The sequence below is a fragment of the Dryobates pubescens genome, chromosome Z (genome assembly GCF_014839835.1).
Source record: "Dryobates pubescens isolate bDryPub1 chromosome Z, bDryPub1.pri, whole genome shotgun sequence".
Lineage (NCBI taxonomy): Eukaryota > Metazoa > Chordata > Aves > Piciformes > Picidae > Dryobates > Dryobates pubescens.
In genome coordinates, this window is record NC_071657.1 from 87628909 (window position 1) to 87654923 (window position 26015).

General features: G+C 55.1%; 4 protein-coding genes across 4 annotated transcripts; 2 read left to right on the forward strand and 2 right to left on the reverse strand.

Moving 5' to 3' along the window:
• The first annotated feature begins 826 nt into the window (after positions 1-826).
• On the forward strand, positions 827-2988 carry LOC104300722 (B-cell differentiation antigen CD72). The gene is made up of 6 exons (XM_009901041.2): positions 827-971; positions 1084-1176; positions 1707-2000; positions 2132-2280; positions 2515-2609; positions 2841-2988. The coding sequence occupies exons 1-6, from the start codon at positions 827-829 to the stop codon at positions 2986-2988; spliced, it is 924 nt and encodes a 307-aa protein (XP_009899343.2).
• Positions 2989-3893: 905 nt separating this feature from the next.
• LOC128899349 (B-cell differentiation antigen CD72-like) lies at positions 3894-14052 on the reverse strand. Its single transcript, XM_054177816.1, has 6 exons — positions 13908-14052; positions 13702-13794; positions 12878-13171; positions 12563-12746; positions 7000-7057; positions 3894-3938 (listed from the first exon to the last, which is right to left on the reverse strand). The coding sequence occupies exons 1-6, from the start codon at positions 14050-14052 to the stop codon at positions 3894-3896; spliced, it is 819 nt and encodes a 272-aa protein (XP_054033791.1).
• A 1032-nt stretch (positions 14053-15084) lies between these two features.
• Positions 15085-18908, reverse strand: LOC104304837 (natural killer cells antigen CD94-like). The gene is given in 6 exon segments (XM_054177817.1): positions 15085-15277; positions 15825-15928; positions 16164-16312; positions 16894-16968; positions 17438-17530; positions 18806-18908. Coding segments are annotated over 6 exon segments (717 nt in total).
• Positions 18909-19443: 535 nt separating this feature from the next.
• Positions 19444-22195, forward strand: LOC128899350 (uncharacterized). Its single transcript, XM_054177818.1, has 5 exons — positions 19444-19780; positions 19899-19973; positions 20081-20158; positions 20815-20879; positions 21754-22195. Exons 1-5 carry the CDS (start codon positions 19444-19446, stop codon positions 22102-22104), a joined length of 906 nt encoding a protein of 301 aa, XP_054033793.1. The 3' UTR covers positions 22105-22195.
• Positions 22196-26015: the final 3820 nt, after the last annotated feature.

Here is a 26015-nt window from a genome sequence, read left to right on the forward strand (position 1 = left end):
GCTGGTTCCTGGAACAGGACTGGAGATCTGGATTGCAAAGCCACTCTCAAACGTCTCTGCAAGAGTATGGTAAGTCCATCATCAAAATCAGTCACCTTCAAAGGAGACAGGAAGGAGGTTTGGAAAGCTTAGTGCAACCTCTTAGTCCTCCTTAGGGAGCAACCTCTACTCTGTCCCTAAGAAGACAGAGCATGTCCACATGGCCAAACATTGGTCCAGGCCCAGGGAGGACATGGTGGTATCTGTAGTGAGCCCACTGAGATTTACCAAGGGAACTGGTGCCTGTCCAGTCTGCCTGCCTGCTGTTGTGAGAGCACTGGGAAGGGGATGAGGGGAGAGAAATGATGGCTATTTATGATGACACCTCGATATCTGGGACATGATTCCCTGTGGTCTCCTTACTGGCAGAGTGAAGAACAAGAACCTGGGAGCAGAGCATAGAAAGAGAACGTGAATCCTGGCTAGGGCCAGGCCCAGAGCCACCAATTTTCAAGTAGAAGGTGGTCTCTCTCTCCCCTGCTACAGAGATTTAGGATGGCTCTCAGTAAGCTGAGCCCTGCAGCTCTGCCCAGTGAATCAACCCTAAGGCGCACAGCCCTGCTGCCACCCCAAGGGACCCTAAGCAGTTCTGGGGTGGGGAAAGAGACAGGATGGAGGTGCCAGGGCCAATAGCAGAGCACTGACCCTGTGGCTGTACTTTGCTGCTGTACCTCACAGCAAACTTCCTCTTCTGCAGAAACCAGCTGCACTTCTCCTTTGCAGCTGTGAGAGCAGGGCTGACTCCAGTGGAGCTGAAGCCATCAGAGCCATCCAGGCAGACCACGTAATGGAGCAGAAGGTGATCTACGCTGACCTGAAGTTTGCAGCAGGCCCCTTGCCCACCGCAAGCCCCTGCCCCACAGACTCTGATGAGAACGACAGCCCCTATGAGAATGTGCCAGTGGGGCCAGTGCCCGTGGCACCCAGCCCAGGTGAGAGCCAGCCACAGCCACCCGGTACACGGGGATGCCTCAGCTGTGGGTGGGCAATGGGTGGTGGCAGTGAGACTGCACGGTGATGGCCGTGAGCTCTCCTCTCTTGCAGGGCGCTGGCGCTGGTGCTGTCGTGTGCCCAGGGGGCTGCTGGCAGTCAGCCTGCTGCTCTTGCTGGTGGCCACCGTGTCCCTGGGGGCTTGCTGTGAGTTGAGACGGGGCTTGGGGGACAGTTGCGGGGAGTGGGTACTGGGAGTGGGATTGGAGCCGGGCAAGGGCTGGGCTTCTGGGGCATTGCCGTGGCCAGGGTGTGCCTGGAGCTTGTGGTCTGGGGCTGGCTGCTGCTTCCTGCTGCTTCCTCCTGCCTCCCTCCCACTGCCTTCTTCTTGCCTCTCACTGCATACCCACTGCCTCCCGCTGCCTTTCCATGGCATTCCCGTTGCATCCCACTGCCTTCCCACTGGCGTGCCATTTCCTCCCCATGCCCGTAGACGGTCATTCCCTTTCTCTTTGCTTTCCATTCATTCCCGCTGCCTCCCATTGCTTCCCCTGCCCTACCAGCTACTGCGGCTTCCTTTCCTTTCCCATCGGCACCTCCAGGACAGTCTCTGCCCACAGCCAGACGCTCTTGTCCCACTCTCAGTCGCAATGGCCACATCCTGAGCAGAGTCAGTCCCGTGCCCCTTGCCCAAGCCGTCCCATCCTCGTGCTTCAGCTCATCCAGCCTGTCCCCAGACTGGCAGGTCACTCGCAGGCTGCGGCACACCTCCCAGGAGAACGCGGCCGAGCGGGGCCACCTCTCACAGGAGCTGAGCATGCGGGAGCAGAGCCTGGAGCAGGCGCAGCTGGAGCTGGCGTGGACCAGAGCAGAGCTGCAGCGAGCCTGGCAGGAGGGCAACGGCAGCCAGCTGGAGCTGAGCAAACAGGATGCCGAGCTTGAGCGTGCCAGGCGGGAGCTGGCTGTGCTGGAGAGGCAGCTCAGGGCCAGCGAGAGCACCGTGAGCAGCCTGCGTGCCTGCGTGAACACAGGTAGGGCCGTGGCAGCGTGGGAGCTGAGGCAAAGATACTGCCAAGGGAGGCGCAGGGGCTGGCCCCAGCCAGGCTGGGCCCCCTAACCATCCGTGGGAGGGTGAGAGCCTGAGCTGTGCCCCTGCTCCTAGACTGCTGCCCCTCGGGCTGGGTGCTCTACCGGAGCAAGTGCCTCTTTGTCTCGATGGAGAAGAAGTCCTGGTGGGAGAGCTGCGATGACTGCAGAAAGAAATCCGCTCGGCTGCTGATCCAAGACAACTGGCCATCGTGGACGGTGCCGGTACAGAGCAGGGGGGCTCGTGGCACCTCGGGAGGGTGGGAGCGATGGTGGGGCTGTGCTGACCCTTGTGAGGCAAGCAGCAGTGGCTCCTGTGCAGGTGCCTGAGTTGCACCGTGAGCCCTGGGCGCCCTTCCTGGCAGTTTGTGTGGAGAAGCATGGCCAGCTCCAGGGCTCCAGGGCACCACGCAGGTGTTTGGCATAGGCTATATGGTGAACAGTCTCTCTCCCCCTCAGTATCTTCTGCAGGCATTGGGTGCCACATACTGGATTGGAGGAGATCAAAATCATCATGATGTAGCTGACAGGCTGAATATGAAGCCAAATAAAGAGTAAGTTTTTCCATCTTTGCCACTTGCACCTCACCCACCCTCATCAGCCATGTTTAGAGGGTGCTGAGCACTGTCTGGGCCTTGGTACTGATGCTTAGGCATTGGCAGTGCTCTAGTCTTCCTCCCCAGTCTAAGAGGCTCTCAGCCTATAACTCCTTGCGGGACACCATAGGGCTGACAGTGGGCTGGAAGCATGGTAGTGGTACCTCTCATGTGCTTCTGCCCTTCTAGGTGCACTCAGTCCATTTCTTGTCCTCTAATATACTCTGGGAAGAGATACTCCTTTGCCTGTACTTCCACTCTTCCATGGATCTGTGAGAAGTCCCCAAATCTGAGCAACTCAACTGAGACTCTCTTCCCTTTTCCGGCCAAGGGATGACCTCTGTGACTCCTCTCTACCACAGACCTGAGGGACAGGAGCTGGTAGTGCACTGCAAAGACACTCTTCTCCTCCTGCAAAACTCCATCCATGCAGCCCTTTGCCTCAGCCACATTGCAAAGTTCTGGGGATACTGGTTGGGAAAGAAGGTATCTGCACTTCAAAACATGGCTACTGGAAAAGACACTATTTTTGTCTTCCATACTCATGACCACACTTAGATGCCCAGACCCTGGCCTCTAGTGGTAGCTCCCATGACCCAGCGAAGGGTATCAAACCTTGCTCACCTCTGCTGCCTTCTGCTGAGGATGATTTGGGAGGTTCCTCTTGCACCTAGTGAAGCTGGTTATGATTGTGCCCTTTGTCTCACCAAACTGCCTCCTTTGGGGAAGCCTTTTGTTTTATTAGCTGTCCCACACCTCTCTCAGTGGCTGCTGCTGACCCTTATCCTTCCATTTCTCCTCCCTCCACCACCTATCCTGAGCCACAACCTGTCCCAAAGCTGATCTTTGTTATGCCAGTTGAAGAAGAGCCTGCCTTGATCCCAGGAAAATGATTGAGCATGTCTTCCTGGATATATAACAGTCAAGGTCAAGGGAGGAAATGCTGGTGGATGGGAAAAGCCAAGCAGGATTTACCAAGGGCAACTGATGCCTATCCAACCTGCTTGCTGCTTTGTGAACAGTGAACTGTGAATGATGGGAAAGTAATGGGGGCCATTTATCCTGAACCTTTGAGATCTGGAAACATGGTTTCCCATGGACTCCCTGCAGGCAGCGTGGGGGAGGTGTGACCAAGAGAAGAGAAGGTGGGTGTAGAGGTCTGCAGGTGGCTGTCAGCAATGCCCTCGTCCAGCTGGCAACATCCCTGCAGGGTCAATCCTACTTAATGGAATAGGGATGTCCTCAACCGGCTAGGTGGTAATACCAAACTGGGCAGTAGTAGGCATACTGCAGAGGAAAGAGTAGGGCACAAGGTAGGGTCAGTTGAGAGGTGGGGAGCCCAGCTGCAGTGCATGTACACCAATGCACGCAGCCTGGGCAATAAGCAAGAGGAGCTGGAGGTCCTAATCCACCAGGGCAACTATGATATAGTCGCCATCCCAGAAACATGGTGGGACAACAGGCACGATTGGAGTGCTACACTGGGGGGTTACAGGCTCTTTAGGAGGGCTAGGCGAGGGAGAAAAGGAGGAGGGGTGGCTTTGTATGTTAGGGAGACACTTTCTGCCTCAGAACTTGAGGTGGAAGATGAGGGAATTGAGAGCCTGTGGGTTAAAATCAGAGGGCAGCCCAACAAATCTGACATCCTGGTTGGAGTCTGTTACAGACCACCCAACCAGGATGAGGAGGTTGATGAATTATTCTACAAACAACTGAAGGCTGTCTCAAGATCATCAGATCTTGTCCTCGTGGGGGACTTCAAGCTGCCAGATATCTGCTGGGAACTCAATTCAGCAGAGAGAAGGCAGTCCAGAAGATTCCTGGAGCGGATGGACGACTGCTTCCTGACGCAGCTGTTAAGCGAGCCTACCAGGGGACAGGATCTGCTTGACTTGCTGCTCTCCAATAGGGAAGGGCTGGTGGGGGATGTGACCGTGGGAGGCTGCCTAGGGTGCAGTGACCACGAGATAGTGAAGTTTTCAATATGCAGGGAGATAGGGAGGAGCACCAACAGAACCTTCACCTTGGACTTCCAGAGGGCAAACTTCAGCCTCTTTAAGAAACTTATTTGTAAAGTTCCCTGGGTACCAACCCTCATGAACCAAGGGGTCCAGGAGGGTTGGACCTACTTCAAACAGGAGCTCTTGAAGGCACAGGAACTGGCGGTCCCCATGTGCCGAAAGATGAGCCGGCGGGGAAGGCGACCGGCCTGGATGAGCAAGCAGCTCCTGGAGGAGTTAAGGGGAAAAAAGAGGCTGTATCACCTTTGGAAGGAGGGGAAGGCTTCTCGAGGTATGTTCAAGGAAGTGGTCAGATTATGGAGGAATAAAATTAGAGAGGCAAAGGCCCAGTTGGAACTGAAACTGGCCACCTCTGTGAAAGACAATAAAAAGCAATTTTACAAATATATCAACACTAAAAAGAAGGGCAAGAAGAACCTGCACTCCTTACTGGACCTGGAGGGGAACGCGGCGACCAAAGACAAGGAAAAGGCTGAGGTCCTGAACGCCTTCTTTGCCTGGATGTTTAACAGCAAGGTAGGAGTCCAGGATGAGTAGCCTCCTGAGCTGGGTAATAGGGTTGGGGAGCAGTGTGATGCCCCGGAAATCCATGAGGAATTGGTTCGGGACCTGCTGAGCCACTTGGACACTCACAAGTCCGTGGGACCGGATGGGATCCATCCTAGGGTGCTGAGAGAGCTGGCAGATGAGCTGGCCAAGCCGCTCTCCATCATTTTCCTCCAGTCCTGGCTCACTGGAGAGGTCCCAGATGACTGGAAACTGGCCAATGTGGTCCCCATCCACAAGAAGGGACGGATGGAGGAACCTGGAAACTCCAGGCCAGTCAGCCTGACCTCAGTGCCAGGGAAAGTGATGGAGCAGATTATCCTGGCGGCAATAACTGCGCACCTGAAGGATGGCCAAGGGCTCAGGTCCAGCCAACATGGATTTAGGAAGGGCAGGTCCTGCCTCTCCAACCTGATCTCCTTCTATGATCAGGTGACCCGTCTGGTGGACGTGGGGAGGCCTGTGGATGTAGTCTACCTGGACTTCAGCAAGGCCTTTGACACCGTCCCCCACAGCAAACTCCTGGCCAAGCTGTCAGCCCGTGGCTTGGACAGCAGCACTCTGTGCTGGGTTAGGAACTGGCTGGAGGGCCAAGCCCAGAGAGTGGTGGTGAATGGTGCCACATCCGGCTGGCAGCCAGTCACCAGTGGTGTGCCCCAGGGATCAGTGCTGAGCCCCATGCTCTTTAACATCTTCATTGATGATATGGATGAGGGGATTGAGTCAGTCATCAGCAAGTTTGCAGATGACACCAAGTTGGGAACAGATGTTGGTCAGTTAGAGGGTAGAAAGGCTCTGCAGAGGGACCTCCACCAACTGGACAGATGGGCAGAGTCCAATGGGATGGCATTTAACAAGTCCAAGTGCCAGGTGCTGCACTTTGGCCACAGCAACCCCATGCAGAGCTACAGCCTGGGGTCAGAGTGGCTGGAGAACTGCCAAACAGAGAGGGACCTGGGGGAGCTGATTGACAGCTGCCTAAACATGAGCCAGCAGTGTGCCCAGGTGGCCAAGAGGGCCAATGGCATCCTGGCCTGCATTAGGAATAGTGTGGCCAGCAGGAGCAGGGAGGTCATTGTGCCCCTGGACTCTGCATTGGTTAGGCCGCACCTTGAGTCCTGTGTCCAGTTCTGGGCCCCTCAGTTTAAGAAGGACATTGAGACTCTTGAATGTGTCCAGAGAAGGGCAGCAAGGCTGGTGAGAGGCCTTGAGCACAGCCCTGTGAGGAGAGGCTGAGGGAGCTGGGATTGTTTAGCCTGGAGAGGAGGAGGATCAGGGGTGACCTCACTGCCCTCTACAACTACCTGAAAGGTGGTTGTAGCCAGGAAGGGGTTGGTCTCTTCTCCCAGGCAACCAGCACCAGAACAAGGGGACACAGTCTCAAGCTGTGCCAGGGGAGGTTTAGACTCGAGGTGAGGAGAAAGTTCTTCACTGAGCGAGTCGTTCATCACTGGAATGTGCTGTCCAGGGAGTTGGTGGAGTCACCATCCCTGGAGGTGTTCAAGGGGAGATTGGATGTGGCACTTGGTGCCATGGTCTAGCTGTGAGGTCTGTTGGGACAGATTGGACTTGATGATCCTTGGGGTCTCTTCCAACCTTAGTTATACTGTGATACTGTGTGATACTGGAGGGTAGGACCAGTTAGAGGAGGCTGGAGAAATGAGCTACTGGGAGCCTGCTGATGTTGGATAGGGGTAAGGGTGAGCCCTGCAGCTGGGAATGAAGGAGAAACTCCACATGTCAAGATGGGCAAGCAAGCAGCCATGCTGAACATGCCTGACAGTCCAGGTCTGGACAGGAGTCAGCAGCGTGTCCTTGCGGTGGCAGGGCCCAATGACACTGTGGGCAGCAACAGCTCAAGGCTCCAGGAATCCAAAGAGGTGGTTCTGCCACTTTACTCTGCTCTGGTGAGACCTCACCTGGAGTACTGCATCCAGCTCTGGAGCCCTCAACACAAGAAGGACATGGACCTGATGGAGTGGGTCCAGAAGAGGGCCATGAAAATGACCAAGGGTTTGGAGCATCTCTGCTACAAAGAAAGGCTGAGGGAGCTGGGGTTGATCAGCCTAGAAGAGGAGGCTCTGGAAAGACCTAATAGGGGGCCTACAAAAAGGATGGAGAGAGACTGTTTACAAAAGCCTGCAGTGATAGAACAAGAGGTAATGGCTTCAAACTAGAGAAAAGCAGATTTAGATTGGATATTAGGAACAAGTTCTTTACTGTGTGTTGCAGTTTGAGTTGGGTGCCCCCTTGGTGTGTTCACTTCCTGTGTCCAGAAGTCCAGCCCGGAGGGATGGACGCAGGAAATTGTGTGTATTTCCTACCATGATTCTTTGCACCACTATAAGATCCAGTGCGGGGTCTAGCACTTTCTCTTTTCTTCCTCCTCCGCCAGCCGGTAACTGGGGGAGATGTCTGCTGGCTTTGGGCTTGGCTAGGCCCAAGGCCACGGGGGGATGGGCAGTCTCAGGCCTGGCCAGCTGAGACTAGCCCAGCAGAGGGAGGGGGAAGAAGGAGCCTTGGGGGTCTCGGGTGTACCCGCAGGTGGGAATGGGATGCCTCTGGGTTTGCTTTGGGATCTTTCTTTGTCACTGCGCTTTGGGTTTTCTGTAACATTCACTGCTTTCTATTTAAACTTTCATCACTTTTGCAATCCGTTTGTCTGAGTGTTTTATTCCTGCCCGTGGTGGGGAGAGAGGGGGCTGCCTCAACCCAGCACATTCTTGGTAGCAGAGGATGGTTGTTGTGGGGAGGGGGTCTGCCTCAACCCGGCACATTCTTGGCGAGCCAGCCAGGAGAGGAGTTTGCTATTGTGTGCATTCTGCGGATCGGATTGCAAAGGACAAGAAAGTTTAAATTCAGTTCTGGGCGTCGTTCTGGTTTTCTGACAGTTGGGGCTCAAAGTGTTGTTGTTGGGGCGATGGTGTGAGTTCTTGTGGATTGCAGGGGGACACCTGGTGCGTGGCCGGTGGCACGGAGCCCCTCCTGCTATTTCAAGCAGGGGTGGCTCTTAACCATCGGAACTGGGACTTCGCTTAAGAATGCGGGACCTGCCCCTCCTCCACCTTTACTCTCTGCGGAGCGGCAGAAGCGGCGCGGGGTGAAGTGGGGGAAGGGGCAGCGGCGAGCAGATCAAAGTCAGGTCCGTTCTCGCTGCGGGGTAGGGCCAGCCACGGCAGAGCGGGCGAGCCCGGCTCCCGATACCCAAGGAGGGCCAATGGGAACTCGGTTCGAAAGCTGTTCTCAAGGGCCCTGGGGACGCGTTTATGGCTTTCTCTGGAGGAGCCGTTTGAATGCCCGAGGGGTGGAGGCGATTTTGATTCTGTACCGTGGCGGTAGAGGTGGCTGGAGCCCTGCTGTATGCTCGGGCTGCGGCAGCTGAGGGCCGAGCCCTGCGCTCGGAGCAGTGAACAGCAGCCCGGACCGTCCTGTCCGGACTGTGGCGGTGGCGGGTTCGGCCGTGCGCCCGGGGCGGCGACGGCGGCCCGGCCGTGCACTCGGGCTGCGGCGGGGCCAGCCTTGTTCTCTTCCCCGTTTTCAGACGAGTTCCGAAAATGGCGCCTAGCACCGGGCTCCACCTCCCTTCTTCTCAGCAGGTTGTGGAGCAGCCCCTCCCTCTCCCGGGGTGGGGCTGTGTACCTGTGGCATGCATCTGTGGAGCCTCGGGCTGCGGCTGAAAGTGGTCAGCACTGGGCTTGGGATAGGTCCGTGCAGTGGTGAGAGGCTCAGCGTGCTATTTTCCTGGAGGGGTGGAGAAGCAGCAGAGCTTGATTGTTCTGACTGGCTTGCCCCAGGGGTGGAAATATGCTGCTGAGTAAATACAGATGGGAATGAAGGTTTGCTTGAGAGGTTGTGAGGTTCTTTCCAGGTGACCAGGATGTCCAACAGATCCATGAAGACCTTGCACTGCAGAAGAGTGAACTCTGCATCGCGGGAGGTTCCATTAGATGAAAGGAGAAGGACTGGAATGGACTGACACTTGAGCCTGAATGAGAGACTGGTTGAGTGGACGCCCAGATGAAGATGTGGACTTCGCCAGACATGTCATCAGAAGATTTCTGATTTGATGATGTATTTAGGTGCAAAGATTATGGTATGAAATAAGGGGTGGCATGTTGCAGTTTGAGCTGGGTGCCCCCTGATGTGTTCACTTCCTGTGTCCAGAAGTCCAGCCCAGAGGGATGGACACAGGAAATTGTGTGTATTTCCTACCATAATTCCTTGCACCACTATAAGAGCCCAGCAGAGGGAGGGGGAAGAAGGAGCCCTGGGGGTCTCGGGTGTACCCGCAGGTGGGAATGGGATGCCTCTGGGTTTGCTTTGGGATCCCTTTGTCACTGCGCTTTGGGTTTTCTGTAACATTTCACTGCTTTCTATTTAAACTTTCATCACTTTTGCAATCCATTTGTCTGAGTGTTTTATTCCTGCCCGTGGTGGGGAGAGAGGGGGCTGCCTCAACCCAGCACATTCTTGGTAGCAGAGGATGGTTGTTGTGGGGAGGGGGTCTGCCTCTAAACCCACCACACTGTGAGGCTAGTGGAACACTGGAGCAGGTTGTCCAGGGAGGTGGTTTGGGCCCCATCCCTGCAGATATTCAAAGTGAGGCTTGACTCTGGGCAACCTGATCTAGTTGAGGATGTCCCTGCTTACTGCAGAAGGGGTTGACCTAGATGACCTTTGGAGGTCCCTTACAACCCAGACCATTCTACAATTCTATGACCTGTTCCTCTGTGGAGACCACTACATCTGGGCTTTGAGGACAAGCCAGACACAGCAAGTCCTTGTTTCACATGATAGCTGAGACTGCACAGGACCTCCTGCAATTCTGCCCCAGCCTCCCAGCCTCGCCATGGGCTGGCTTTGTATCTCTCCCAGGAGCTGCCCCCATCCAGCTTAGAGAAGTAGTCCACACCTCAGCCCTCTCTCTGAAGAAACATTGAGACACAGAGCGTGAGCACTGTTCCAGGACTCTCTCAGTCATCCTAGATGGGTCAGGGACAGGGCTCCCTCATCAGTCCCCCAGCAGCTAAGGTCTTGCCAGGGTCTTAGGGTTCTTTCCACTGTGGTGGCAGGAGTTTCCCCTTTCTCTTGTGTTCCCAAGACTTCTCAGCACTTCTTCCTATCCCCCACTGTCTTACAACTACTTGCTGAATCCCTGTTTCCACTCACAGTCTCACAGCTATTCATTGATCCACTTTTCCTTCCATAATCTTGGGGATCTTCACTGCACCCCCATTTCCCCCATGGTCTCAGGACTCTCTGATTCACCTTCCATAGTGTCAGGGTTCCCCAGTGCTTCCTCATTTCCTCCACAGTCTCAGAGCTCTTCACTGAGCCACTTTTCCTCCCATGATCTCAGGGTTCTTGCAGTCACCTCCCCCAGTATAGTGTCAGGGTTCTCTCATTCACCTCTCATGGTGTCAGGGTTCCCCAGCACTCCTCCATTTCACACATGGTCTCAGGGCTTCCCAGCAGTTTCTCACAAGCATGGCACTTCTTCTGCCTTTACCCTCCTCAGATAAGGCCACCCCAAACCCATGGGCAAGTGATGGAGGCAGGATAAAGTACAGGATGTGAGCTGTTATGTTGAGGGTAAAAGCAGTAAATCCACTTGACTCCCTGAAGATGACAGTCGGGGGACACCAATGGCACTACCTCCAAAGAGATGCAAATAGCACATCCTGCACCAGACTCTGGTGCCTTTGGCAACCTTCAGGGAGCACAGCAGGCAGGAACTGGCCTCCACAGGCAAATCCTGGGTCACTGCTATCTGCACTGGCTGGGGCACACGGGGACGCACAGTGGGACAGTATAAGGTGGTATAAGTGTATGTTTGAGTGACAAAGAGGGGAATAAGGTCTGTTTTCCATCCTTTCTCGGTGCTTTACAATGCAGTTAGGGCAAACCATGCACATGTGAGGGGATGTCAGGGTGCACCCTGAGTTCCTGCCCCCAGGTCACGGACTGGAGAGGAATGGCAGTTCAGTCAGTCCTTAAGCAGGTGAGGAAGGAGGGTCTCGACTGCACTGCTTAGCTTCGGGAGCTGCTCACAGATCCACTGGTTCTGTATCCAGCATTTTGAACTCTGAATTTTCCCCTTAGTTAATAGCCAACAATGTGTAGGATGATTGCACCTACAAAAGAAGTGCATCTCAGAGGAGCAGTGTCAGCATCTTCATGAAGGATGTGTCTTCTCACCAGTTTCAGTCTCCAGGCAGAGTGCCTGGCACTGGGACCAGCCTGAGGAAGGGCCAAATTCCTCCCCCCAGCCTCCTGCTCTGCCACTTAGATATGTGGCAGTGCACACTGCCGCATCTCCTCTCTCATTGAATAATAACCCTCTTTGCAAGGAGGCCTCACACGAGTGAAACAGCAGCTCCACAGCACGGCTAGACAAGTGCTCATGCCAAGGAGAAGGCCTGCATGCCATCGTGCCATACAATAGTCCTGTTTGTGTAAGAAGAAAACTTACCCTTTATTTGACTTTTTATTCAGCCTGTCAGCTATATCATGATGATTTTGATGTCCTTCTCCAATCCAATATGTGGCACCTACTGCCTGCAGAGAATAGAATAGAATAGAATAGAATAGAATAGAATAGAATAGAATAGAATAGAATAGAATAGAATAGAATAGAATAGAATAGAATAGAATAATTAACCAGGTTGGAAAAGACCTTCAAGCTCATCAACTCCACCCTATCATCCTACACCATCTAATCAACTAAACCATGGCACCAAGCATCCAATCCAGTCTCTTCTTAAACACCTCCAGTGATGGTGACTCCACCACCTCCTGGGCAGCCCATTCCAATGGCCAGTCATTCTCTCTATGAAGAATTTCTTCCTAACATTCAGCCTAAACCTCCCCTGGTGCAGCTTGAGACTGTGTCCTCTTGTTCTGTCACAGGTTGCCTGGGAGAAGAGACCAACCCCCACCTGGCTACAACCTCCCTTCAGGTACTTGTAAACACCAATAAGGTCTCCCCTGAGCCTCCTCCAGGCTAAGCAACCCCAGCTCCCTCAGCCTCTCCTCACAGGGCTGTGCTGCAAACCCCTCCCCAGTTTTGTTGCCCTTCACTGGACATGTTCCAGCAACTCAACATCTTTCCTAAACAGAGGGGCCCAGAACTGGACACAGTAATACTGAGGGGGAGAGAGACTGTTCACCATATAGCCTATGCCAAACACCTGCGTGGTGCCCTGGAGCCCTGGAGCTGGCCATGCTTCTCCACACAAACTGCCAGGAAGGGCGCCCAGGGCTCACGGTGCAACTCAGGCACCTGCACAGGAGCCACTGCTGCTTGCCTCACAAGGGTCAGCACAGCCCCACCATCGCTCCCACCCTCCCGAGGTGCCACGAGCCCCCCTGCTCTGTACCGGCACCGTCCACGATGGCCAGTTGTCTTGGATCAGCAGCCGAGCGGATTTCTTTCTGCAGTCATCGCAGCTCTCCCACCAGGACTTCTTCTCCATCGAGACAAAGAGGCACTTGCTCCGGTAGAGCACCCAGCCCGAGGGGCAGCAGTCTAGGAGCAGGGGCACAGCTCAGGCTCTCACCCTCCCACGGATGGTTAGGGGGCCCAGCCTGGCTGGGGCCAGCCCCTGCGCCTCCCTTGGCAGTATCTTTGCCTCAGCTCCCACGCTGCCACGGCCCTACCTGTGTTCACGCAGGCACGCAGGCTGCTCACGGTGCTCTCGCTGGCCCTGAGCTGCCTCTCCAGCACAGCCAGCTCCCGCCTGGCACGCTCAAGCTCGGCATCCTGTTTGCTCAGCTCCAGCTGGCTGCCGTTGCCCTCCTGCCAGGCTCGCTGCAGCTCTGCTCTGGTCCACGCCAGCTCCAGCTGCGCCTGCTCCAGGCTCTGCTCCCGCATGCTCAGCTCCTGTGAGAGGTGGCCCCGCTCGGCCGCGTTCTCCTGGGAGGTGTGCCGCAGCCTGCGAGTGACCTGCCAGTCTGGGGACAGGCTGGATGAGCTGAAGCACGAGGATGGGACGGCTTGGGCAAGGGGCAGGGGACTGACTCTGCTCAGGATGTGGCCATTGCGACTGAGAGTGGGACAAGAGCGTCTGGCTGTGGGCAGAGACTGTCCTGGAGGTGCCGATGGGAAAGGAAAGGAAGCCGCAGTAGCTGGTAGGGCAGGGGAAGCAATGGGAGGCAGCGGGAATGAATGGAAAGCAAAGAGAAAGGGAATGACCGTCTACGGGCATGGGGAGGAAATGGCACGCCAGTGGGAAGGCAGTGGGATGCAACGGGAATGCCATGGAAAGGCAGCGGGAGGCAGTGGGTATGCAGTGAGAGGCAAGAAGCAGGCAGTGGGAGGGAGGCAGGAGGAAGCAGCAGGAAGCAGCAGCCAGCCCCAGACCACAAGCTCCAGGCACACCCTGGCCACGGCAATGCCCCAGAAGCCCAGCCCTTGCCCGGCTCCAATCCCACTCCCAGTACCCACTCCCCGCAACTGTCCCCCAAGCCCCGTCTCAACTCACAGCAAGCCCCCAGGGACACGGTGGCCACCAGCAAGAGCAGCAGGCTGACTGCCAGCAGCCCCCTGGGCACACGACAGCACCAGCGCCAGCGCCCTGCAAGAGAGGAGAGCTCACGGCCATCACCGTGCAGTCTCACTGCCACCACCCATTGCCCACCCACAGCTGAGGCATCCCCGTGTACCGGGTGGCTGTGGCTGGGCTCTCACCTGGGCTGGGTGCCACGGGCACTGGCCCCACTGGCACATTCTCATAGGGGCTGTCGTTCTCATCAGAGTCTGTGGGGCAGGGGCTTGCGGTGGGCAAGGGGCCTGCTGCAAACTTCAGGTCAGCGTAGACCACATTCTGTGCCATGTGGGCAGGAGCTGCCCTGGGCACCAGCAGCAGCCTGATGACTCAGTCCTGTCTTGTTCTCTGCAGCCTGGTTTCAGGCTGTGTCCAAGACTGGGTGGGGTGCAGGCTTTCGCCTTGTGCAGAAAAGGGGAAGCAGCTGCGTCATTTGCAAATGTGGGTTTATTTCCAATAACCACCAGCTTTAGTGAGTGAGGGCACTTAACCAGGTCCCTGGCGTCAACTTGTTCTGCATCCCACTCCCCAGGCTGTGTAGAATGCAGAGAGCCCGTGGGTTCAGGCCACAGCATGGACATACTGCCCACTGCATACTGCATCACCTACTGCATACCACATACTGCATCACCTTCACCCTTCCAACCCCTGCTCTGAAGACAGAATGCAGTAACTGGGGAGGGCTTGGGTCTTCTGCATGTGCCAGAAGGGACTCCAAGTATGACCACAGCAGAGCTGTGTGAGGTCTGTATCAAAACCATGGCAGTCAAACCCCTCCATGCCAAGCCTCTGCAGAGAGTTAGGCTCTCACTCACCACTCAGCCTCAAAGTAAAATGAGGGCATTTACTGTGACCTTCTCAGAATGTGTAGGCACCAGGAGACAAGCTGCTGCCCAGTCCAAGCCCTCTGTGGGACCTGAGAGGCAAAGGGTCATCTCTCAACTGTCTCTTCTGAAAGCATAAATCCCAAGCACTCACCATGATCAGAAAGCCCAGATCTCCTCCACCCTGTCACCTGGCCATAAGGATGCTTGAGTCCATGCTGACTCCCAGTCACCCCATTCATTGCCACAGCAACTGCCATTTCACATCAGGCAGCAATGCAACTGAGTCAGTTATCTGGAGGATGCACCTCTACCCCACCACATTCATCCCCCAAAGCCAGCCACAACATCCAAATGCAAGTGTTTATTGGCAAAGTGCAGAGGTCTAGGGAGGTAAAGAGGTCTGAGAGAGGAGGCAGTGGCACCCAGAGATGGCCATGTATTGGGGTTGGGCAGGGAACAGGGTGATCGCACTGGCTGGAGGTCCTTGTGTTCATCAGGGCCCCACACAGATGTAGGTGGTGTTTCCCCAAAGGAGGGCAGGTGGTGAGGATGGGAGCCACTGCAGGGAGGTTGCTCTCTGCTGACAGACCCACCCAAGGGCTTCCCTGCACAGACCACCTGACAGTTCCAAGCCTGACATCCCGCCTCAGGCCAAGGAGCTGGTGGAGCGCTGGACTGGAAAAAGCCTGGAATGAGACAGTGGTCTGAAATGGGATGGGCAGAAAGGGCTGAGGTCATCCCATGTGCAGCTCCTCCAGCCATAGACCAAAGGCTGCACAGGGATGCTATGCAAGCAAAGCCTGCCCATGACTCCGTGGAGTCATGGAGCACTGTGCCCTGCTGCCCTCCCTCCAATTAGGACATAGGATCTAATCTGCCCTGCGCCCCACCTCTGCCTGTTTCACAGCAGGCCCCAGTTCCATCATTCATGTAGCATCCCCATATTCCTCCTGGCTGGGCTCAGCACCAGCTCCACCAGGCAACGCTTGGCAACCTGCTTTTGGCTTTTGGTTGCCCAGCCCAATCCCCAGGCAGGGTGCAAGCACCTGGGACAGGCCCCTGAAATCTTCCCTTCCCTAAAATGCATCAATAGAGCCTTAGGTAGACAAAAAGATGGCCAAAATGTGGAGCATATCCCTGCATGCTGGTGGGCTGTCTGTCTCCCTGTCACCACCCCAAACCCTGATGCTGGACCCTCAGCAGCCCTGGCTGAGGAAAAGTTGACAGTCTCACCCCTTTAGTGCAGTGCCATCCAGCCACTTCCAATCAGACCTGGAGCCATCCCACTTCAGCCCTGTGTGGACGACCTCCTTGTCTGCAGTACACACCAGGAAAGCCTAGTGCAGGAGAGAATCTACATAAGCCCCACTGGGGCACACCCAGCTCTAGACATGATGTTAATTACCTGTCTCCCTGCCTGGAGGTTTGGCTAGGCTTTGGGTATGTGGGCCAGAGCCAGGAAACTGAGATGATGCTAGTGATGGCTGGGTGACTGCTGAGGGACCTTGAGATGGTCACCAGTGCAGCCCAATATATGTGGGAAGTTGGATAGGCCAGGCTGGGAGCACTTACCAGGGTGGCATTGGCTCATATGGTGACCAGCTGTGCTTCTCTGGAGCAGCAGTCCTCTCTGCTCTGCTCCCAGCTCTTTTTGGCAGAGGAGAAGTAGTAGCACTGCCCCATATCCCAGAGCCAGATGGATGGGCAGAACTGGCATTGCCCTGCACACCAAAAGCCAGCCTGTGGGAACAGCTGGGACAGGGCAGACAGCAGCCCCTACCTCAAAAGACAGGAGGATGACAAGGGGCAGACAGGGTATGAACCAACCCACTGTCCTCCTACAGCTGCCTTGTGGAGAGGACATTCTACATGTTCTTACTCTGGAGCCCAGGTCACACTTCCCAGCCCCAGGCGTGATATGTTGTTTATACAAAGGTGCTGGCATCAGGCAGGTAGGGCAGCGGGGAGAACTCCAGGTTTGGGGGTGTGATACAAATATCACTTTCAAAGCACTGGCAATGCAGTCAAGAGCTTAGCTTCACCAGAAAGACTAGCTGAAAGAAACAGCCCAGTGCTTCCTGTCACACAACACTTGTGGCATGGTGTGCATGATGAGCTCTGCTGGCATCATCTCTTGCAAAGGAGTACCAGCAGTGTGGCCTGTTCAGCTGCAGTGGGGCAGCTCTTCATGCCATGAGAGTGAAGGAAGACTTGAATGGGGAGCATGTTCTGGAGTAAGGACAATTCCTGCCTTTTAAAAGGAGCAGCTAGGCCCTCTCCAAACCTCACCAGGTTCTCCTACCTTGCAGTGTCTGCTGCCCATAGCTGGGGTTTTCCTCCGTGTTCCAGGAACCATGGGTGCAGCTCACCTGTTGTCCTAAATCTACAGAAGAAGAGCACAGGAGTGTCTCCACCAACCATGCACTCCTGCTTCCAGAAGCACTCAGTGCTGTCTCCCATGGGACAGACCCATAGTCACAGATGAGGGTGTCCCTCCTTTAGGTGACCTGCTAGCCAAGCCCACCAAGGTCCTTGCTGTGCTTGGAAGCTCATTACACAACAGGCTTTTGGGGAAAGTGCTTCTGCTTTTCAGTTTGTGTCACTGCTCTCTCTTCTCTTCATTTTGCCACCACACAATGGAGTGGGGTGCCCCAGGACTGTCCCTGAGCCCATTCTGTCTCTCCACTTTCTTCTCTCAGCTAAGCATGTGAGGTCTTGCCTCATTAATTTTTTGCTTGCCCCAGAACCCACAATACCTTTAGCTTAAAGCAGGAAAGCCCAGCTCTATATGTGTGCCCTGTGATACCAACCCTGACCCAAAAACCACAGCCAAAGAGGTCCAAGACCAAGCAGGTACTCACAGTGGAAGATTAGTCCAAGGAGGAGGATTTGTGCCAGCAGCAGCAGCAGTGAGAGGAGAGTAAGGCCGAGGAGCTGACCTGGAGCTGAGAAAGGGAGTTAACCTGGGCCCTGCAGGCCTGGGGGGAACAGTGGCCCAGGAAAACCTGGGCAGGGTCTCAGGAGGCAGCAGTGGAATCCAGAAAAACTGCGGGCAAGTCTGTTTGCAGCACCTTGACCTTCCTAGAAGTTGTCTCCCTGCAGACAGTGCTTGGCACAGGGCAGGGAGAGCTGAGCAGCAGGTGCCTGTGTGCACTTGTGGCACTGAGTTCCAAAGAGCATCTTCTGCCCTTGAGCCCCTTCCTGCCCCCCACCATGAGAGCAGGCAGCAGGGGTCTGGAGAGGACCTGTTTGGGACAGGATACCCAGGGGAAGGAGGGCCAGAGCAATACCCTGCAGAGGTCGAGGTGCTGCAGGAGGGTAGGGGACCTGCCAGGAGAGCTGGGGGGCTAGGGGCAGAGAGCATCATGCCATTACCTGGTGGGGGGGGCAATACATGATGCCCTCTTCCATCCCTCCCTTGTTGTCTTGCTCTGTGCCCCACAGAGGAAGTGGGCCCCCCTTTGGCAGATGGGTGTGATGCAAAATGGAAAGTGTCAATTCTCAGCAGGGTCCCCAGGGGCACCACCTGGGCCACAACCCTGGGGAGTCACAGTACTGTCTGTGACTGAGGCAAGAAGGAGTCCTGGCAAGGCCAGGACCCAGATGTTCCTGGCATGAGGAATCCCTAAGCCCCAGCTTCAAGACAGCAGGTGGTGGGGATGGATGCCATCTTGGACACAGCTGGACTGAGCAGTAGTGTGGAGGCTGCTTCCCTGCCCTAAACCCTCAGTGCTCAGTAGATCTATGCCAGTGACTGTGCAGGGGATCTGGGCATTTTTGGGGAGCAGGACACAGGGCCCAGCACGTAGACCCTGGCTCTGCATTTTCAAAGCAGTGAGGCCACAGGGTGTTTGGTCAGATGTAGGTTTTGCTGCATTTTTCAATAGAATCACAGAATGCATCAGGTTGGAAAGGACCTTTTAGGTCATCTTGAACAACCCTCCTGCATTAAGGTCATCTTTAGATCAAGTTATTCAGGGCCCCATCAAGTCTAACCTTGAATGTCTCCAACGATGGGGGCTCCACATCTCTGGGCAACCTGTGAAGAACTTTCTCTGAATGTCCAACCTGAATCTACCTTGCTCTTGTTTACATTCTCATCCTACCACTACAAGCTCTTCTAAGCAGTCCCTCCCCAGCCTTCCTGTAGGTCCCCTTCTCCAGGCTGAACAGACAAAATTCTCCTCATAGGCGAGGTGTTCCAGCCCTCTGACCATATTTGTGGCTCTCTTCTGGACCTGCTCCAGCAGATCCATGTTCTTCGTGTGTTGAGAACTTCCAAACTCGACACACGAAGGCATGGGGCCGCACCTGCATCTCAACCCTGAAATGCAGGAGATGCTCTTTCTCTGCCCCAAGCTTCGAGGGCTGCCATGATGGCCATCCCTGCTCTGCCCTCGGGGATGGGGGGCAGAGTGCCCCAGCCTTCTCCTGGTCTTCCTGCCCACCGTCAGCCCTACGAGAGGGCAGGGTGGGCATTCCTGCGGGCAGACAACGACTCCTCTCCGCCGCACGGCGCAGAAAGGACTACGTTTCCCAGCGGCGCCTCCCGGGACTGCACATGCTCGGTGCGACCCTCGGCACCTCCCGGCGCGGCGAGACCGGTGTAGTGCAGGGGTGGTCCTGGTGCCGCCGCCGGTACGGCTCGCGGTGGCTGCCGGCCCTGCTCCCGCTTGAGCCCCCGGGGGCTTCCAGTGCAGCTCCCAGCGCAGTTTGCGGCAGTCCCGGCGCGGCGTGACAGATTCCCAGCGCGCCCTCGGAAGCAGCTGGCCGAGCCCCGGCGCTGATCCCTGCCCATCCCAGCCTCACAGCCGGCCCACGACTGACCTTTCCCCTGGCACCCCCAAGCATCATGCCCCGTGGGCGACCCTGGATGCAGGAGGAGGTTAGCAGCCTCCTGGCTCTGGTGGAGGGCTCGGGGGAGGCCACGCTGCTTATGGCCTCCACGTCGCGCCCCAACGAGGCTCTGTGGCAGGAAATCTCCCGGGGTCTGGCGGCTGCCGGCTACGGGCGCAGCGTGGCTCAGTGCCGCTCCAAGTGGAAGGCGCTCAAGCAGGCTTTCCACTCTGAGCGGGAGACACGCCGAAGGGCAGGACACCATTCGCCCCGCTTGCCCCCACACTACCGGGCCATGAAGAGCATCTGGAAGGCGGCTGGGCGGCCCGTCTTTGGCGAGCGCAGGATGCCAGGTAGGTGCCAGGGACATGCAGGTGGGCTTGGCACAGTGGCAGCATGTAGGATATTGGGGGAGCACTGGTTTTACATGGGCACTCAGAGCCTGTTGATGACCTCATTCTCTGCCTCTAGACCTGGTGAAGCAGCCACCCAGGAAGCGCAGATCAAGCCTTGCCACCTGTTCTCCATCGTCACCAGAGCCTCCAGGTACATGGGCTAGGACAGAGTGAGGCTTGTCCTGGCTGTGGGGTGGCAGGCAGCCCATGTCTCCTGGTTATTAAAGCCCTTTTCTTCACTCTCTTACCCTCCTGCAGAGCATGATGCTGGCGGGGACACCTCAGGCATGCTGCTCTCCCTGCTGCCGCAGGGTGTGAAGGATGAGCCAGAGAGACGTAAGTACTGGTCTGGCCCACTGCACTGGGCTGCACAGCCACGGCTCCAGCCCAGGACCATGCCAGAGTGATGGGAATGGAGGCCTTAGGGGTGCAGAGGGCCATCACAAGTGGCTCAGCAGGAATGTTTGCCTATGGGAGTGTTGGAACTTCTCTGCCCAGAGCCTTTGGCTCCCAACCAGTCCAAGAGAGTGAGAGGATGGGGATGTCTGGGATGGAGCAGGAGGGTCTCTCAGGCTCTGACCCAGCCTGAAGGCTTGGCAAGACCACTGCCCTACGGCCCAGGGGCCTCTCAGAGGCTGTGTGGCACTGCAGAGAGTGTGACTCCTCTCCCTTTGGCACATCCTGTCTGCCCCCTTCCTGAGTAGCACCATAAAGCTTCAGACAACTTAGGACTGGGTGTGAAGGCCAGAGGTGTCTGCAGCTGCCCTGCCCTGCAGCCCACCCAGGAGAGGATCCTGCAGCCTTCTCACTGTGCATGCTCCCTGGAGGTTTGGCACTCAGGTGATGCAGGATACGTCCCTGAGTCTGATTTGTGTGGGTACCCTGGCCAGCATCCCACACTGGGTAATTACCTTCTGTCTCCCTAAATTCCCCCTGCAGTTCCAAGTGGATGTGGGATTCTCCTTGACTTCCAGTCCTAATCTGTTGTGTAGCGTTGCTGTGTGCTGCTATGCCGCTGCTGCCTTCCAGCCCAGAGCTGGCTGCATTGCAGTGGTCGGTGAGTGACTCCTGCTTTTGTATCTAGCTCATTACATGCTTTGAGGCCGGGCAGGGTGCTGTGGAGCTGTGGCTAGGGCATGTCAGACTGCAGGGCTGGCCAGGGCAGGCCAGGCAGATTGCAGGCTGGTGGTGAGCTCCTGTCAAACAATGCATCTCTCCTTTCTGCTTTCTCACAGCACCCAATGGGGACCACATCGCTGGAGTGCCACCTCCTGCTGTTGTGCCATGTAAGGCTTTCCTTGCCCCACTCAGCTCAGTAAACCCCTTCAGCCCCACAAGCAGGGCCTGATACAGTTCCCATTGCAGACACTGCTGCTTCCCTCCCCTTCCTGGCCTGGGTGAGTACCAGGGCACTGTGTTTCTGCACGTCAGAGCAGAAAGTACCTGCAGCTCACAAGCTGTGTCTGCTTTCCTTCCAGGCTGTCACACTGCCTTGAAGCAGGAAAGGGATGAGCAAAAGCCTAGTAAGTACCTGCAACTTTGCGCAAGCCCCCCTGCTCTAGAGAACAGCTCTGTTCTGCCCTGCCCATGGGGGCAGAGGGCAGGGCCTCATACAGACCAGGCTCTCCCTGGGCTCTGCATCAGAGTCAGGCTGAACATGAGGCTTGGGTGGCTCCAGCACTCTGGTTGTTCCTGCCTTGCCAAACCATTGTGGCAGGTTTTCCTGGTGAAACGTCTCCAGGGATGGAAAGAGGAAACTATGTGCACCCAGAGGCCACTACAGCCTTGGGCTCCCCCAGGACAGCTGCCATAAATGAGTGTCTGGCAGCAGGTGAAGAAGCATCATACACAAGCCTGCATGGTGGGTCCTTTGTGCAGCAGCTTCCTAACATCCTCAGAGCCATGGTGGTGAAGGTTGCTGCCACTGACTCCTTCTCACTACAGGCTCTAGTGTGGCAGGCTTGCTGCAGAGTGTCCAGCAGCTCCTGGTGCAGATCCTGCAGACATCACGGCAGCAGCAGGCACTGCTGGAGAGCCTAGCCAGTGACACCATCTCCCATCTCCACGTCCTCTCCCACAGTCTGGAGCAGGTGGGAGAGACCCTGCACCAGCTCCTGCTCCATCCACAGATCCACCCCAGACCCTTTGGCCACTACAACCCCCACATGCCCATTTTCAAGGGTGGCACAAGGGTGACATGCTCTACTGGCACTCTTCACACCTCCCCTGATCACAAAGAGGATCCTCGGATGTCTCCTACCACCAGCTGCATACCTCTGTGAGTGCCAGCAGCCCCAGGGCCAACAGCTTTACTACACAGATTTGACAAATCCTTACAGCAGAGGCCCCAGGTATTTTGGAATTTTATAGAAGGAAGACATTTTAATAAAATTGCAAATAGCTTTTGTACCAGTGACGACAACTGACCAATTCTTTCCCCCTTTCTGGGAGATGTTCCCCTTCTCACTTTCGAGATGAGCAGAAGGGAAACTCAGCTACAGCCTCTGAGAAACTCCCAGGCCACACGCCACAACACAGGTGTTCTCTGCCCCAGCCCATTCAGCTGTGCCTGGGCCCAGCAAGACCTCAGTCTGGACAATGTGCTGCCAGGCTGTGGAGAGGAGCAGGGCTCTACTGGGGCTGAGGAGTGCAAGGAAGGCATCTTGCATCCTTCTTCAAGGGAAGGAGCCAGGGGAGGTGATGCTGGGCAGCACTGGGACTGGGGATGCAGCATGTGCTGCAGCCGTTGTTCCTTCATCACTTGGTCCTTGGTGGGTCATTTGCAGAAGGTGAGCCCGGTCAGTCGCAACTGGTGGTGAGGATTTGAAGCACACTGAGGTAAGCCTTCTCCTTTCAGAGCTGAGAACACAGATCACCATCAGGCAGCAATTGCTGCAGACGTGCTGTGGCAGATTTTGCTTGGCAAAGTCACTCTTGCATGCACCCCAGTCACCTCCACCAGGATACCCACATCTGCTGTGGGGCTGGGGCAGGCATGCTGACTGCTGCTAGAATCTCTCAGCTTCATCCAAGGCAAGATGTAAGCAGTGCTGCTTGGTGTAGGGCAAGTAGTCATCAGGACAGTTGTCTTGTGATGACACATACAACTTGCTGGGTGACATGCCAAATCTCCCAGGAGAAGAGGAACACCACACGGAGGCCAGTCCATGCCAGGTCAAGCCCAGCCAGGAAGATGGGCAAGCAGTCCAGACTGAAACAGTTACTACTCCTCTTAAGGATGCAGCAAGGCCAGTGCTGCTGAGATGCCAGGCACAACTGTCACGGTGTTTGCAATACACTTTCCTGTAGCTCCCCAGCAAGATGTCCCTGAACTCCTGCCCTTCCTGCTGCATGCAATGACACAGTGCTGCCTGCAATACGTGCCCCAGCAGAAGCACTGTCTACCAGCGTCTTGCCTGGGCACTTTATGTCCTCCAGATGTACCTCACTTGTGGCCGAGCCATGGAAAGAGGCCTGGGGCATGGTAAGCAAGGTGGTTGGGGGATGGCAGCTGTTGTGATGCTAGTGAGCAGCAACATCACAGCCCAGACAGCATCTGACAGAGGAGCGTGGAGGAGCAGTGCAGGAATAGCCCCTTAGGTCTTGACACAGCGAATTGGTCACAGACTCCAGTGTGATAATTGAAGACATTTATTTGGAGCATCTGAGGGCCTTATATACCTGCCTGAAAATATGTAACACACAGAAGTTACAAAGACCAGAGCTGTGTCAATTAGCTTATTCTAACGTTGACATAATATATGGGTAAAGATAACACTCTTTCTCCTACACTAGAGTAGGAAACATGCATTCCTTTCACTAGTCTAAATTGTTTCTACTTTCTAATATGCAAGGTCAAGACACAAACAGGGCAGTTGCCTCTTTCAGACAGACACCAGAAACGTTTCATTCTACATTTTCAGGCCCCAAAATACAACTCTTCTTTGTTTTGTCTTATCTCCTAAAAGGACCTTAGAAACTGCTGTTTGCAATCCCCACAGTCTCCTGTCCCACGCCAGCTGTGCACCCTGGGTCAGAGAGAAGGACTACGCCCGCGGGGACATGCTGGCCCCATGACACAATGGGTGGGGAACTGGAGCCCCTGTGGGGATGACTCACACAGGCACACACAAATCATCTGTGCTCGCAGGCAGTGATCAGAATGTAGCAGGCTGCTGGCCAGCAGCTCCAGCACCAGGAGCCATAGCTTCAAATGACTCTGTCCTGGCTTTTCTCTTCTGAGGCTGATCAAGTGGGTGAATGCAGCATTAAGGGGGTTATCTCTTCTTGAGCACCACTACTTGCAACTGGTGAAGCTGCAATGAGAGGACACATTTGGGCTGTGCTTCCCACTATCCTGCTGTGATCCTCATCATCTTGCCACACTCCCCACCACCTTTCCTTGCTCCGTGCCATCCTGCTGTGCTCCCCAGTGGAAGCTGCAGCCTACTCCCTCCAGTTCTAGAATCCCATAGTTCCTATTCAGCAAGCCCTGGGGTGGTGGAGTAGTGGGGCAGGTTATTTCCCCACACAGACAAGGGACAACTCCCTGGCAGGAGACGAAGTGCAGTGAGGAGTGCCCTGGGATGGGGGGGAGTGGGGAGCTGGCTGCAGAGGAGGGTGCAATTGCAGCAGGGCCTGCAGTAGTGTGCTCTGGGGGCTGCAGATCAGGGGTACATGGGTTAGCATTGGAGGTAAAGTAGGAGACAGCAGCATGTGGTACCAGGAACTGGAAGGGTTAGACCAAATGCACAGCAGTATCACAGTATCACAGTTGGAAGAGACCTCGAAGATCATAGAGTCCAACCTGTCACCACAGACCTCATGACTAGACCATGGCACCAAGTGCCACGTCCAAGCCCCTCTTGAACACCTCCCGAGACGGTGACTCCACCACCTCCCTGGGCAGCACATTCCAATGACGAATGATTTGCTCAGTGAAGAACTTAGTCCTCACCTTGAGCCTAAACTTCCCCTGGCAACAGGGGAACCCTGTTTCAGCAACAGGGTGCAGGGTAGGTGCAGAGGCCATGCAGTGAGGATGCAGCAGGGTGCAATGAGGGTGCAATGCAGTTCAGTGAGGTGTGTGGTAGGTTGAGAGAGGGCTTAGCTCTCCCTCCTCCACAGAGTAAGAAACCACAGCTAACTCAGTCGAAGAGCAAAAGCTATATATTTACAAGCATATATGGAAAGCAGGTTATATATAACACAATATATACAGGTATTTACAATATATACACAGAAATACACAGCAAAGAGAAATAACACAACAAAAATCCCTCCCTCGGGGAGGGATCCCCTCCTTGGAGCTCCCTCTCTCCCCCCCTACCTCCCTTTTTCCCCAAAAAGGGGGTTAGAGAGAGAGAAAGGCAAGTTACTAAGGAAAAGAGTTGTTAGTAAGCTTCAAAAGCCCATGCAGGATTAGTGTTTGCTTATCTGAAGGCCAACTCCAGCGGTTCGCAGAAGAAGCAGGCAGGGAGAACAGGCTGAAACCTCCAACTCCCCCAACTCCCAAACCAAACTGAACTGAGGAAAAAAACAAAATTTCTAACTGCTTCATAATCTAAAGCTGCATTTTTGTTTATCAACCAATGAAATTCGTTTAGAATATCAGAATGTTTTGGTTCTAGTACCGAAAACATTAGCCAGTGTGTTCCAGCAGTGTTTGTTCTTAAAGGCACAGCCTCAAACGACCACAGTCCACCCCTTTCTAAACAATTTCCTTGGCTGTTCGTACTGTCCATCCCATCCAGAACAATATTTACACTTTGTAAGTCAAGTTCATAGTCCATTCCGGCTATACTCAGATGTAGATGATTCAGAAGTCCAAGAAAATCCAAAATCAAGAAAATGGAAAACAGTTTGTCTCTCCACAGACGAAGCGAAGAAAAGGGAAACAGGGACTCAGGGACCCTCAGTTGACTCAGGGCTCTCAGGGTTCTCAGGGTTCGTGCACCGTAGATTCCTCAGGGATTCTTCCTTTGGACGCGATGTAGCTGTACAACAGTCTGAAATTAAGCTCTTTCAGCTAAAGTTAAATTTCTTTGTGGAATACACTGAATTTGACCATTCTCCTGCATTACCCAATAAGTGTGACCCGGACCTTCTGCTGAAACCACCCCTCGGACAGGTTTAGCCTCTCCCGAGGGTGAAAATACCCAAACAGTTTTACCTAACAGATTCTTTTCTCTAA

Excerpts from the sequence above, each read along its gene's own strand:
- LOC104300722 (XM_009901041.2), top strand. The coding sequence starts at position 827 with ATGGAGCAGAAGGTGATCTACGCTGACCTGAAGTTTGCAGCAGGCCCC. Across the intron at positions 2,001-2,131 it reads GCGTGCCTGCGTGAACACAG|ACTGCTGCCCCTCGGGCTGG; the intron begins GTAGGGCCGTGG and ends CCCTGCTCCTAG. Across the intron at positions 2,610-2,840 it reads AATATGAAGCCAAATAAAGA|GTGCACTCAGTCCATTTCTT; the intron begins GTAAGTTTTTCC and ends CTGCCCTTCTAG.
- LOC128899349 (XM_054177816.1), bottom strand. The coding sequence starts at position 14,052 with ATGGCACAGAATGTGGTCTACGCTGACCTGAAGTTTGCAGCAGGCCCC. Across the intron at positions 13,172-13,701 it reads CGTGTCCCTGGGGGCTTGCT|ACTGGCAGGTCACTCGCAGG; the intron begins GTGAGTTGAGAC and ends GCCTGTCCCCAG. Across the intron at positions 7,058-12,562 it reads GCTCGTGGCACCTCGGGAGG|TGTCATTGGGCCCTGCCACC; the intron begins GTGGGAGCGATG and ends TGCTGCCCACAG.
- LOC128899350 (XM_054177818.1), top strand. The coding sequence starts at position 19,444 with ATGCCCCGTGGGCGACCCTGGATGCAGGAGGAGGTTAGCAGCCTCCTG. Across the intron at positions 19,781-19,898 it reads TGGCGAGCGCAGGATGCCAG|ACCTGGTGAAGCAGCCACCC; the intron begins GTAGGTGCCAGG and ends CTCTGCCTCTAG. Across the intron at positions 19,974-20,080 it reads ATCGTCACCAGAGCCTCCAG|AGCATGATGCTGGCGGGGAC; the intron begins GTACATGGGCTA and ends ACCCTCCTGCAG.